At 38.9% G+C, this 15,000-nt stretch overlaps 1 protein-coding gene across 3 annotated transcripts in view; it reads right to left on the bottom strand.

Moving 5' to 3' along the window:
• Positions 1–2,914: 2,914 nt before the first annotated feature.
• The window catches only part of LOC144969056 (atrial natriuretic peptide receptor 2-like), a 52,555-nt gene continuing 40,469 nt past the window's right edge, over positions 2,915–15,000 (bottom strand). For all 3 annotated transcript variants that reach the window (XM_078908050.1, XM_078908049.1, XM_078908051.1), the window contains exons 17-22: positions 14,205–14,328; positions 9,623–9,691; positions 8,859–9,132; positions 7,849–7,943; positions 5,699–5,775; positions 2,915–4,568 (exon numbers count right to left, since the gene is read on the bottom strand). In XM_078908050.1, the coding sequence (XP_078764176.1) occupies positions 3,767–4,568; positions 5,699–5,775; positions 7,849–7,943; positions 8,859–9,132; positions 9,623–9,691; positions 14,205–14,328 (1,441 nt within the window). In that variant the 3' untranslated portion in view covers positions 2,915–3,766. The remainder of the gene's footprint in view (positions 4,569–5,698; positions 5,776–7,848; positions 7,944–8,858; positions 9,133–9,622; positions 9,692–14,204; positions 14,329–15,000) is intronic.

The following is a 15,000-nucleotide window of genomic DNA, read 5'->3' as shown; positions in this document are numbered from 1 at the left end:
AAAAGCCCAGTTCGGCCTAAGAACAATAACTTGCCTATGTTCTTGAGTTAATAAGCCTCATTTCATAAGGTTTAATTCTTTAATGTTACTCTATAAGTGGTTCTCAGACATTGACACAGCTGAGAAGTTGCCAGGCTGTGATACCAGTAAGAGGAGACACTGGGTGACTGGAATCGGCTTCGGTCGAGGAGCTGCCTCACGGCCAGTGCGCTTCATCGGTGGGGTCTTTCTACTTGTCCAACATGTACCCGCTGTGGGCAAGAACCTGAGATGACAGAGCATCTAGTCGAACGGCGTGTTGTGACGATGCTACCCGGCGGGTTTGCGACGCTGCACGAATGTGGACCAGACTTTGCTGATTGGGTCGATCGTCATAACATAGTAGTGTGGAAACCATAAGAGGCTGCTGCTGCCTATTGGTGGGTGTCCTGAGTTTCGTTACAAGGCTCTGTGTTATCTCTATAAATACATTTCTCCCACAGGTTGTTGTATTTACATTTCTCAATTCGTGCCTGCTGTGTGAAATGCCAACAGTATCGGTGATTATATTTTGTTCGTTGGTGGTTTGAACACAAACCCTGCTGCTATTATTACACATTGTTGATATTTCGTATGTTTTTTTTTTTCGTTATTTACTCTCATGTCCATACATATTTTATATATACGCGGTATCATAATGCCTGTAATACTGACTACAAATAATGCATTCATACAAATTCGTTGTCCCTCCTTTCTATCCTTGCTTATTGAAGATTTCCATTTGACAAATTAAAAGCAAACCGTTCCACTTTGACAGTTTAATGGCCATTATAGGTATGACTTTAATCATCAAGGTGTCTGCTTTGTATTTTTGAAAATTCCGATCATCATCATCATCATCATCATCATCATCATCATCATCATCATCATCATCATCATCATTATCATCACTCATGGGCCAAAGTCTGCCGGATAATAAAAAGTTCTGTCTCTTGGCACGTTAATTGCAGGAAAGCGTGCCACCTACCATGGCATCTTTCGGTGTCCACTGCAAAAGAGAAATTACCAAACTGCATTATGGGAAGCTGCGAGTGAATCAGCACCACCTCACCTGGATCCTCTCAACTATGGCTACGAGGTGAAGCAATCCTCTTTGTGGCCATTATTTGGGTTGGAGAGTCAGCAACCAGTTACAGATGAAGTCTTGAACCTTGTGATAACTACTCATAAAATGGCTGGCTAAATAGCAAAGAACTGAGTGACGTCAAATTCATGCATTCTATTTTTTAAAAAATGCTGACTAGACTTTGTCCCCCGACGGATTACAGATCTGTACATATACCTCTCCAAAGTCTGAAGAAAAAATATTTTATCGTGCAAAACAAGGAGTATCACGTCATGTGATATGTCATCGGCATCTAGGATATATTATAGTGCAAACAGCATGATTGTAGTATGGGAGCCAATCAAGATGAAAGCTGTAAAGACATTCTGTAAGGAAATGCTTATTGTGCACATGACAAATAGGTTCATTTTATTTACAGTAAAGTTAACATTTTCCCAATTACATTGGTGATATATAGGCTTACTGATTCATAAACATAAACAAAAAGTGATGAGAAAGAAACATGTGACTACTGACTTGGTAAACAAGAAATAATGTAATTCACACACGCAATGTTTCATAAGATCATGGTCCAATTTCATGTAAGCGGACTAGATTTAGTTATTTACTTACTTTACTTTACTTATGCCTGTCACTCCTAGTGGAGCATAGGCCGTCGACAACAGTCCTCCATCTTCCTCTGTCCTGGGCCATCTTCTCCAACTCTCCCCAGGTGTGTCCCATCCTCTTCATGTCCGCCTCCAGGTCTCGCCGCCAGGTGTTTCTAGGCCGCCCTCTCTTCCGTTTTCCCTGGGGGTTCCATCTCAGCGCCTGCCTAGCGGTGTTATTGGTTGGCTTCCTCAGGGTGTGCCCAATCCATCTCCATCGGCGGCGTCTGATTTCGTCTTCTGCTGGCATTTGAGATGTTCTCTGCCACAGGTCTGCGTTGTTGATCCTGTCTGGCCAGTGAATCTTGAGGATCCTTCTGAGGCAGCTATTGATGAAGGTCTGTACTTTTCCGGTGGTGGTCTTCGTGGTCCTCCAGGTCTCCGCTCCATACAAAAGGACTGACTTGACATTTGAATTGAAGAGTCTTATTGTGGTTCGGGTTGACACCACCTTGGAGCTCCAGATGTTTTTAAGCTGCAAGTATGCTACCCTCGCCTTGCCAATTCTTGCCTTTACGTCTGCATCTGTGCCACCCTGTTTATCTAATATGCTGCCTAAATACGTGAAGTGGTCAACCTCATCCAGTTCGCTCTCGTGCAGTTTGATTGGTTCTTTACTATTTGTGTTTATTTTGAGGACCTTTGTTTTACCCTCATGGGCCCTGAGTCCGATTTGTGATGACTTTGCTGTTATCTCTATTTAGTTATTTACTAGTCTAGTAAATGACTTGCTTGTCTCAAGCCTAAGCGGTTCAAGTGACTAAAAATAATCGGATACCATGAACGTTTTATAGTCTCTGACGAGCTAAGCTCTTGCTTGGACGTGGGCGTTGTAAGGGCGGTGACTAATTCGGCTATTTTGTGCTGGTAACATCAAGCTCTCTAGTACACGATGGTAAATACCAGTCTTCCTAATTTCAACGCAAAGATTTCCAAAGAGGAAATTAGCAATACATCCGGTACAGATAACATTTCGTTCCGTTTAATATTTGAACTTTTGCCACGCACGATGAATCAAATCATGTGATATTGATTTTGCGTCTGATCAGACTACAATGATGTCCCTGGTCGACTGTCAATTCTATATTTAGGCCAATGAAAGTTTCAACTTAAACAAATTGAACCAAAACAACCCCAACAAACAAACAAACAAAACAGTAAGTGTGTTCTGATGAATCACATTATTTCACTCAGTTACAATGCCAGCAGAATAACTTTTGTCTCCACTGTACTTTCTAATGGTTGTTCCTTTAAAGCGAACCCTTCCACATTGAGTTTCGTTCACTCGCAACTCGCGCGCCAATTTGATTCCGTTTTAAAAAAAGTTTTTCTCACAAAATGTGTACTTTCGACGATATGCTCCTATCTCACAGTTTTTTAAAGCCAGTGTCAATAGCAATAGGGCACTTTTGCCTTTGTCATTCGTAATCGACGTGATTTCCTTCCGAATCGAAGCTCTCTCAATCTAAAAATAGCTACTATCTTGTCGACGCTTTGATGTATCCTAGTTATTAGTCTCAGACTAAGCTTGAAGTCCGGCCTCAGCAAATGACTAAAACTTAGCCAAACTTAGTTCGAAGGTGCCGTGATTTTAGTCTGCTACTTGCTAGGTCAGTTCAAATGAAATCCGATTTTTTTCAAGTCCTTGACTATAGTCAACACCTAAGCGCTAGTCCGCGTTCATAAAAACGGTCCCTGGGCAAGGCTGTCTCGACCCCTAAAAAACCCAAACTAAACAACGAATCATGACCCACTCAACGGGGCTTGCCTACAAGCGTGGATGTCCTGTTATGTCAAATAAGCCAAAAGTTGTATAATATGGAAAGCTACAAGGTCTTGTGTTTAGTAAATTGTCGATACAACATTGGCTCTGGGTCAAATCACAATTTGTTGAATGGTGGAATTTGTATACTAGGCACTGCAATTCAAAATCAAATTTCCACTGAATTGGTCAAGAATGCGAAATGCTTGTTAAGCATGACGTAATACTGTGTACCATGGTAAAAAGGAAACGTCATGATATTTCTATACGCGGAATGACGTCATTTTGAACACAACTGATACCATGGGTGGAGGAAAGTTTATTGCTATTTTTATCACTGTCAAGACTATGGTTTCCTGTCGTAGAAATTATTGACTGCTGCGGATTTTGAGATGAAGTGTTTGTTGTTGTTCCAACAGTTTCTGGAAAATGAACATTTTGATTTCCACCACCGACACTTCGAAAATCAGAATTTTTTTCTGGATTACAATTTGGCCTTGTATTTCGCTGCGTTAACGGATTTGCAAGGTCAATCTTCGTAGATTTGATGTACGATTGTCTGTTTTCATGGAAAGAATTATAACCGTTTATGCGTTGTTTAGCTGGGAACTGGTTTTCCACTCTACTTAGATCAGGCTCACTGTTATGATCAGACATACTATAACAAGCACTGTCCTTTTTATATGGGGTGTTGTTGTTATTTTTCAAGTCCTTTCTGCTACCGGTTGTATTGCCAATGACTTTTGCGATAGAACTTTCACTTTCACAATTTGCAAGTACATTGTCGTCTGAAAACGTTGGCGTTTGGGCTGTTGCAAATCTTCTTTTAAGAGTTTTCTTCCGGGTAATTGGGGAGTTGGTATCATTGCCAATACTTTTTGTAGTATTCTGGTAGACTGAGTTCCCCTTTTCCGAGTCAAGAGGAACATTTTCCAACGTGATGGAGCTGGAAGTGATCGATGTTTTGCGAAGAGCGCTGAACATACTGTCTTCAACATTCAAAGAGCACACAGACGGGACAGGAGACTTCATGTTTTCCGCTTTGTTTTGAAGACTGAAAAAAATTCGTAAATGAGATTAATATTTTGTTGCATGTTTCTTACAATTTCTATCTTATTATTGATAATTGACGTCATTTTGACCGAAGGGAATTTTTTGTCCTCTACGGATTTGGAACATTTTGAGGACTCTCAGCTTTTTGCATTTACATCCCATTAAAGTCAAAGAGTAGGAGGCTTCCTAGTCACCTTTGACAGTATTATCGTCGTGTATATGAATATGATATGATTGGATATGAATAGGGAGGTACATCTCCTGGCCTCATAAAAGTAGTCGTTAAAACAAATCTTTATTTTAATATTATATTGTTGTTATCTCTTGCAATCTATTTGTCGAAATAAATAATTTTATTTTGGAATGTCCGTAAACAAAAATAAACTAAATATTAATATTGTAAAATAATTTTTTATTTTACAAAATGTAGCTGAAGCCAACTTTGTATTAAGGGCGAAATGGATATTTCGTTATTTTGAAATTTAAGATTATAGATTAGAGATAGGCAGATAGATAGATACGTAGATAACGAGGAGGAGGAGGAGGAGGAGGAGGAGGAGGAGGAGGAGGAGGAGGAGGAGGAAGAGGAGGAGGAGGAGGAGGAGGAGGAGGAGGAGGAGGAGGAGGAGGGAAAGAGGAGATAGCGAGGGAGGGAGAGAGCTTTTTGAGCTTTTTTTATATAGCGCAATATCCACTAAACGTGCTCAAAGTGCTTTAGAAAGGGTCCCTGACCAACAGCAACACGTAACATATAGAACTAGAAATGACGCCTGTTAGACGATATTACACATTTTATTTCGACAGAGAGAAAACGTTGTTGACGACCAGGTACTCATTTTACACCTGAGTATGGTGAGAGAATGTGAGTAAAGAGTCTTCCAAGGACTCGACTATGCGCTGTGCGAGGCTCGAACCCAGGACCTTTCGACCCGAAAGCGAGACCACATAGCCGCAGAGAGAGAGAGAGAGAGAGAGAGAGAGAGAGAGAGAGAGGGAGAGAGAGAGATTGAGAGAGAGAGAGAGAGAGAGAGAGAGAGAGAGAGAGAGAGAGAGAGAGAGAGAGAGAGAGAGAGAGAGAGAGAGAGAGAGAGAGAGAAATACAAGAGAGAACGAATGAGATAGAGTTCTTACGTCAGCATTGCTTTTGGAAGCGGTCGTTTGTAATTTTCTTTTCCCACAAGCCAAAACGTTTTCTGTAATCCTTTGCCCTTCAATGAGAAACAATAAATATATGCTTATGTCCAGTGGCTTATCCTTCACTATTCAATATTTGACATGAAATGTTTTTACATGTATTATTAATACAGGGTGTTCATAAACGCTTTTGCCGTTTAATAAAATCTTCATCAGAAAAACGTTACAGCCAATATAAGGAATGAGATTAGCGGAAGAGTAGCGTCCCTTGATTGGACGTCACCGGCGGAAAAGTTATTAGAGAGAGAACGTCATTTTGGTTGTGCGCATGCGTCTCTCGTCCTCGCTTCCGGTGAAAGCGGCATGAGACACTTCACAGAAAGCGGGGACGAGAGAGACGCATGCGCAAAACCATTTTGACGTTCTCTCTTTAAGGTGAAGTCCAATCAAGGAACGCTACTCTTCCGCTAAACTCATTCCCTATACTTTAAACGTAGCCCTATGAGTACATAAACGTTTTACGTTTTATTCACCATTATCTCTTACTCAAGACCTGTACGAACAATATATATATATATATATAATATATATATATATATATATATATATATATATATATATATATATATATATATATATATATATATATATTATATATATATATATATATATCCACGTCAATAGCTTGACAGGCATAGCGACAAGAGATCACAAACGTCACAGTCGATTGGCCTATGGAAGCCACATATTATGGTTTCCCCTTGTCTTGATGTACCATAATGCCTCTTATGGTTCTCACACTACTATGTTATGACGATCGACCCAATCAGCAAAGTCCGATCCGCATTCATGCACCGTCGCGAACCCGCCCGGTAGCATCGTCACAACACACCGTTCAACTAGATGCTCTGCCGTTTCGGGTTCTTGCCCACATCGGGTACATGTGGGACAGGTGGAAAGTCCCCACTGATGAAGCGCACTTGCTGTAAGGCTGCGGCTTAATAGCTTGAATTTAAAATCTTCATTCATTTTTAAAAATTAGCTTTAAGCAGCAGCATGTACGTTTGACAAGTACAAAAAAATAATGAAGATAACTAGATTTGTAGGAAATGAGGAGTGCTAAAATGTCCAACTGTTATTAGATGGCTATCTGCATGATATAGATAGTTCGAAGATGACGTCACTCACGTCTTTGTTATTGTTTTTTTGCCATCCGCGTTTATGAATAATGCTCACTGAACTGTATTAAACCGACTATGAACGTTCATGGATACACAAAGTTTTGTGTGTTGGTCCGTTATACTTCTGGATGGCAATGTTATGAGCTTCTTAGCCAAGCGCATACTATCTATAGATCACGACCGTGAGTGTGCTCGCCCTGAGAGTACAGAAAACAGTATAGATAGTATGCGCTTGGCTAAGAAGTTCATAACATTGCCATCCAGGTGTATAACTGACCAACACACACAACTATGTGTAACCATGAACTTTTATAGTCTGGTTATGACAGTTTCGTGAGTATTACTCATGAACGTGGATGGCGAAAAGCAATAACAAAGATCAGAGTGACGTCAACTTTCATTATATCTATAGGGAATGAGATTAGCGGAAGCGTAGCGTCCCTTGGTTGGACGTCACCGGCGGATAAGTTATTTGTAAACAAACCAACTACTAGCCAAGCGCTCTATGTCCAAATACAAAATTTATTATTCATATTTCTGTACAAAAATGCCTATCATAATCAACGTTATGCATTTTTGTACAGAAATATGAATTATAAATTTTGTATTTGGAGCGCTTGGCTTGTAGTTGGTTTGTTTACAAATAACTTCTCCACCTGTGACGTCCAATCAAGGGACGCTAATCTTCCGCTAATCTCATTCCCTATAATGAGGGCTATACGTAAGTAACAAACAAATAAACCCCGTGTCTTATCGTAGTAGTAGTAGTAGTAGTAGTAGTAGTAGTAGTAGTAGTAGTAGTAGTAGTAGTATTAGTAGTAGTAGTTGTTGTTGTTGTAGTAGTAGTATTTGTAGTAGTAGTAGTAGTAGTAGTAGTAGTAGTAGTAGTAGTAGTAGTAGTAGTAGTAGTAATAGTAGTAGTAGTAGTAGTAGTAAAGATGGCATGGAATGAAAATGGAGACCAACCTTGACGTCTATGAAGCCCCTATCCACAGTTAGAAAACCCCAGTCTAGATTGACAAGAGCCTCGTTCATCTTGGAACTCATGTGGATGTGCAAAGCTGAAATTGAAAGGATCTTTTTTTTAATTACGCCGCGTCAAAAGAAAAGAAATAGGGAGTGAGATTAGCGGAAGAGTAACGTCCCTTCATTGGACGTCACCCATAGTCTGTGAGGACGAGAGACGCATGCGCACAACCAACATGACGTTCTCCCTCTAATAACTTTTCCGCCGGTGACGTCACAGGCTATGGGTGACGTCCAATCAAGGGACGTTACTCTTCCGCTTATCTCATTCCCTATAAGAATTTGGAAGCGTTTCAGGCAATGACACAAATTGATCTTAAAAAAGACATTGCGTATGACGAATAAAGCAATGTAGCCACTGCATATATATATATATATATATATATATATATATATATATATATATATATATATATATATATATATATATATACATATATATAGTAGTAGTAGTAGTATAGTAGTAGTAGTAGTTCTAGTGGTAGTAGTAGTAGTAGTAGTAGTAGTAGTAGTAGCAGTAGTAGTAGTAGTAGTTGTAGTAGTAGTAGTAGCAGTAGTAGTAGAAGTAATGTTAGTGGTAGTAGTAGTAGTAGCAGCAGCAGCAGCAGTAGTAGTAGTAGTAGTAGTAGTAGTAGTAGTAGTAGTAGTAGTAGTAGTAGTAGTAGTAGTAGAAGTAGTAGTAGAAGAAGTAGTAGTAGTAGCAATAGTAGTAGTAGTAATGTTAGTGGTAGTCGTAGTAGTAGTAGTAGTAGTAGTAGTAGTAGTAGTAGTAGTAGTAGTAGTAGTAGTAGTAGAAGTAGTGGTAGTAGTAGTAGTAGTAGTAGTAGTAGTAGTAGTAGTAGTAGTAGTAGTAGTAGTAGTAGTAGTAGTAGTAGTAATAGTAGTAGTGGTAGTAGTCGATGCCTTATAGTTGCAAAGAGGTGGTAAATGGTAAGAGAAAGACGTGTTACCTTTTCCAGTGGACTCCATTCTACTGGCCATGTTCACGGTGTCCCCAAAAAGACAGTATCTAGGCATGGTTCGACCCACTACCCCAGCAGCACAAGGGCCTGTATGCAACCCTACTCTTAGATTGAGCTTATCATTGGGTCGGTGTCGAATCTTGAAATTGCTGACAGCCGAAACAAGATCTAACGCCATGTTTGCGATTTCACCAGTGTGCCGTTCACCATTGCGCATGGGACAACCACTTACTACCATGTAAGCGTCTCCGATTGTCTCTACCTTTGTGAAAATATGTAAAATATACTATGTAGCTCAGCATTAGCATGGACAACATTATCGTACATAGTAGTGTAGTGATTGTGTTACTTTGTGAAGATAGTGTAAATATATCTAGTATAGTATAGAGGTGTAAGTATGTATTGTAGTGTAAGTAGTAGTAGTAGTAGTTGTATGTTGTATGTATGAGTATAGAGTAGTAGTAGTAGTAGTGTAGTAAATATATAGTAGTATATAGTATAGTAGTAGTAGTGTAGAGTATTAGTAGTAGTAGTGAAGTATATATTAGTAATAGTGTAAGTAGTGTATGTATAAGTATAGTGTAGTTAGTGATGTAGTAGTAGTAGTAGTATAGTAGTAGTAGTAGTAGTAGTAGTAGTAGTAGTAGTAGTAGTAGTAGTAGTAGTAGTAGTAGTAGTAGTAGTAGTAGTAGTAGTAGTAGTAGTAGCGTTAGAAGTGATTTTGGCTCTTTGCAGAGAGGAAGAGCAAATACCTTGTAGACATCCCTTCTCGCTATGATATCGTCAAAACACGTGTACAGGTCATTCAAAACATCCACAACCTGTAGTGGAACGGAATATTGAAATATTTATTCAAATTATGTGATAAACTGGAATTATCTAATCGTTCTACAAGCTTTTTTGAAATTTACAGTGTATCATGCAGTCGAAAACCAAGTGAAATTTCTAAACACCTGACTCGCCATCTTATCTTTTCCGTGTGTTAAAAGTGGTCTCATTGCTTGGAGATGTGGAGAGGGTTAAGTAGAAATTATATATTGGATCACCCCATGAAGATAGTCTCAGTCCGGTTTTGTTCATTGTATACCTGGAGCTTTCTCTGATTGAAGTTTTGCCTTCCCCTCAAACGGTATTTTGAATATTACTTAGAACGGTATTTGGGTTGTTGCTCCGTTCACGATGGTATTTACCCATGCCTCATTGAGCAGGAAGCACGTTGCTCTATTTTCATCGTCAGTTATTATTGCTTTCAATATATTTAGTATTTAGCAGAGCGTGGCGATCTATCTAGTCAAAGGCCGCTAACATGTCTAAACAGCGATGGTGATATTAATTTTCTCGGATAGAGTTTCGCGTCCAGCCATTAGTCCTCGCATCTGCGGTGCTTCTTTCTTGACGAAATCCTCTTTGGCTGTGTGATAAGCATCTTTCAATTCGATGTGTAGTCGTATACAGTCAAGAATACGAAGAAAGACGAAATCATCTGTCGACAGCCTCTCTCAATAAGCTGACAAACGTATGGCTGAGAAACAACAAACTGATAAATAAAACAAAAAATAAAGCTATATAAGAGCCTTGTTAAATCCATGCCTTTTTACAACTGTGGAATAGGGGCAGTAACAAACAATCGAAGAAGGTTAACTAAATGCATTCCATCAGAAACAGCTCAGGAGAATTCTAAATATCCACTACCCAACCAAAATACATAACAAATCGCTGTAAATAAATTGCGAAGATAACCGCCATCGGATCATATTTTTGAAGCAAGATGGAGACTATTTAGACATATTTTAAGGGGAGAGAAATATTATTCCATCAAATAAGTCAATGGCGGACATAACAAACACAACGGCAAACCCACAACAAGCATATTATACGCTATGATAAATAAAGACCTAAGGCGCCTCGATGACACACAAGAACTGAGATACGTGAAGGATTTAGAATGCCTGAGATCCATCGCAGCAGACCGTCATCAGTGGAAAGAACTCAATCAAGTCAGATATGCTTCCAAAGCGTCCCAGTCCGAAGATTGGGAGGCAATCGGCAATAAATCAATTAAGTCAAGTTTATTGATGGTACGTGTTTCAGTAAAATATTCACAAATTCTGTCCGCCAAATCAGTCGGACCAATACACACAACTACGTGTAACCTAAAACTTTTCAGGCCTGATTGATGGAGTTTAGTGACAACTAACTAAAATGATAACAAAGAGCTGAGTGACGTCAACTTCATTCATTCTGCGTACATACGTACGAGTCGTATTCATAAGTAAATATATGTCTTTGTTGAATACATAGAAGCTTGCATTTCAATTCCTATTGTTCCATATAGATCTACATCTGACATTGAACAAAAATTCAACTATTGATTTCATAATGAAATAAGGGAACTGTAACAAACTCGCGTTGAATGAATTCCATAATAGTTCATTATTCTATACTTTCCCACAAAGCCATTTGATCTCACTAAATTCTATCAATCAGAATATAAACGTTCAAGGTTATAGACCGGGCGGTGTGTCATGACGTCAGCATGCGTGTGTTACATATGTGTGTGTTTGTGCATTTCGATACACACCAAGTGCTTTTATCTCTTTGTCTAGCTGCATAATTGGTTAATGATCGAGGTGAGGGTCCTTTGTCCCTCTTTCTTTATTCATGATTGCCTAATCTTACATTTACATATATTGTTGTAGGATAAACATTTAATATTAAACAGAATAGTAAATAGAGCATGAAAAAAGTTAAATGTACGGATAGACAAAGAAAAAGAGAGGCAGACCTATTAATGGATAAATATATAGGTAGATATATATATATATATATATATATATATATATATTTTATATATATATATAGATGAAAAGGAGAGAGAGAGACAAACAGAGAGAAAGAGAGAGAGAGAGAGAGAGAGACAGAGAGAGAGAGAGAGACAGAGATGTTCGTTTTGTCGTGCTTTCTCTGTATATTGAAAGAAGGCGAGGGGGGGGGGGGGGGGGGGTGCAGTCTTTTTAGACAATCATCAATGTGGGTGAAGAACTTGAAAGAACTTGAGAGATTCAATAACATGTTTTCATGTAAGTCATTACACAATAAGCCCCACCCCCTCCTCCTGAAGCTGTCATCTGTCTCAAAATGGAACAATGCAATGTAAAATTTGACGAGCCCATTTCTTTAATTGCAATCTCATTGGCCAATACGTTTCCAGTTGATTGAACTATGACTTAATTTCTCTCTACCCCCCCCCCCCCTCTCGATCCTCTTTTTTATCTCTCTCTCTCTCTCTCTCTCTCTCTCTCTCCTCTCTTGCTCGTTTTCTCACGTGTGTGTGTGTGTGTGTGTTTGTGTGTGTATGTATGTGTGTATTTTATTCTCTCATTCTTTCTCTTCCTCTCCCATCCTCTTTCTTGATATTTCTTTCCCTGCCCACCCGGCTTCACATAGTTTCAAAACTGTACTCTGAAATTATAAATCCTTCTTTAACTTTTGGCATTTTAAAACCGCATTTCCTCTGATAAATAAGACAAAAATGTCACATTAAAATTCTTATTTCATTGATTCTTTATTTAAATACAAAAAAAAATCTTCAAAAAAAAGAGCATTGTCATAAAATTGTCGGCATTAAAAAAGTTTTTTTTTTTTGGGTGTTTTATTTATGTTAAGGACATCTTACATAATAATGAATAACTACAAAGGTAATACTTGGATTATTTCGAAAATGTGTATGTACATTATCAACTATATATTCTAAGCTCCTGCCAGATTCAGTGATGCCAAAACTCCGGTTTCACCGGAAAAACAATCCGGTCTGGAGTAAAAAATTCCGGGTTGCGGGCACCTTCCGTCGAATTCCGGTGATGTTTAATTGTTCCAAGGATACCCCCGCCCCCCGTTCCGTCCAGTCACTACTAATACAACCACCACCACAACATCATCTTCATTACCACTACAAGCGCCGTAAAAACCCTTTAAACAAATTTAGCTCTCACTCTCTCTCTCTCTCTCTCTCTCTCTCTCTCTCTCTCTCTCTCTCTCTCTCTCTATCTCTCTCTATCTATTTATCTTTCTATCTCCCCCCCCCCTCTCTCTCTCTATCTATCTCTCTCTCTCTCTCACTCTCTCCTTCTGTCTTTCTTCCTCTTTCTCTCTCTCTCTCTCTCTCTCTCTCTCTCTCCCCACCTTCACACAAACACACACCCACACACATACACATGCACACATACACAAATCAATAAATTGCGATCACTGGATTAATTTTTATGTTCACCTTTGACCTCAAACTTTGGCCTCGTTGGTTTTTAAAGTTCGTGTTGCTCTGCTTATCACTTGATGCACTTTTTGCACTATCTCTCTCTCTCCCTCTCTCTCTCTCTCTCTCTCTCTCTCTCTCTCTCTCTCTCACTCTCTCAAACATACTACTACTACTACTACTACTACTACTACTACTACTACTACTACTACTACTACTACTACTACTACTACTACTACTACTACTACTACCACCAACACAACATCATCCTCACTACCATCATTATGTTTTGGAGCTTTTCTTCACTTGAAATCAGGAAACTTTGGGGTTATATTTGGCAATGTGTTCATATATCAGAAAAGATTTGTAATCAGTTATCTATTTAGATCTATACAATATGTAAACACAATACCAAATATCATCCCAATTCCCTTTTTGTGTGTGCGGAAATTCCTCTTTCGGCATTGAAATTCCTCCGAGTGGTGTCTGAAATTTATGTGAGTCAAATTAAAAATTGGCGTCTCTGCAAATTTTACTATTCTCGTCAAATTTTCAATGCCCGTATCTGAGGAGTTATCTTTGATTATCTGTGAAAACGGTGCCTCACTTCAAAGTCGATTTTCTCAAAACTTGGTTTTTACACTCTCCCTACTTCAAACGGTCATAGTTGGTCAATGAATAATCAAAATTTTATAAATTTGGTATCAAAATTTTAAGCATAATATAAGCTATGATCGGGTACCAAAAACCCACAATTGAAAAATCCGACTTAATACCGTTTCGAGGCGGAGGGTCACATATTGGAACGTTATATCCGGCTGGCGGATGTTGTGAGTTATTTTGAGCTGAAAGCATAGCATCAATAGAAGGAACGATATTAACTTCACTCAACTCCTTGTTATTACTTTTTAAACAGTCTGTTAGTAACTAGATATCACTAAATTATATCAACCATTGTATCAACGTTAAATGTTCCACACATTTATGTTTGTTGATATGTTTAATCTGGCTGGCGGATGTTGTGAGCATTTTACCAAAGCGCATAGTATCAATAAAGGAGAAGGTTTCTGCAAAACGCTCACCTCCAACGGTTTACTTTCACTAGCCAGGGACGTGAAGCCAACGATGTCGGAGAAAAATATCGAGACATTTTCGAAGGACTCGGGTGTTACATGTTGGCCGCATTTTAATTGTTCGGCGACAGACCTGAAAAAGAGGGGGGGGGGGGGGAAGAATAAATAGACGTTCTGATTTGTGTTATTCTGTCGTACAATGACAATATACATTTTATAAAACTTTGACCATATCGATTTAAATATCTCGATATTCCAGTCTTTAGAGTACCTACTCCCTTCACAAGCAAAACGTACAGTTATCTATTCCGGCTGCTGTCGATATTTTTTTGCCATCAGGTCATGATTGATAGCTGGATCTGTCAAATCTGGCGCAAAGTACTTTGCGATAGACTAGAGTCACATCTAAAGGGTAGCAAACAATTACTGTTTTCATCATAATTCTATGGAAATCGGGATAAACTAAGCTTAATAGATATTATGGTCCTGAAAGACTGCTTTTTAGATTAGTCAAATCGTGTCAAAAAATCTCAAATCTTAATTTAAAACTAATACAAAATTTTCAAAATCGAAACCGGAAAATTTTCATTTTTTAAAATGATACTATCCCGCGTATGGTCTTCTGATCTGTAAATTGCTGCAATTAGATTTGAATCAATTATAGTTTCACAATAGGGAATGGGATTAGCGAAAGAGTAGCGTCCCTTGATTGGACGTCACCGATAGTCTGTGACGTCACCGGCGGAAAAGTTATTAGAGAGAGAACGTCATGTTGGTTGTGCGAGTGACGCATGCGCATGCTACT

This window comes from Berghia stephanieae, chromosome 3 (assembly GCF_034508935.2).
Source record: "Berghia stephanieae isolate SIO BIC M18660-M18661 chromosome 3, UCSD_Bste_1.3, whole genome shotgun sequence".
In the NCBI taxonomy this organism is placed as follows: domain Eukaryota; kingdom Metazoa; phylum Mollusca; class Gastropoda; order Nudibranchia; family Aeolidiidae; genus Berghia; species Berghia stephanieae.
Note: the sequence above shows the minus strand (reverse complement) of the source record. Positions and strands in the feature narration are given on the sequence as shown.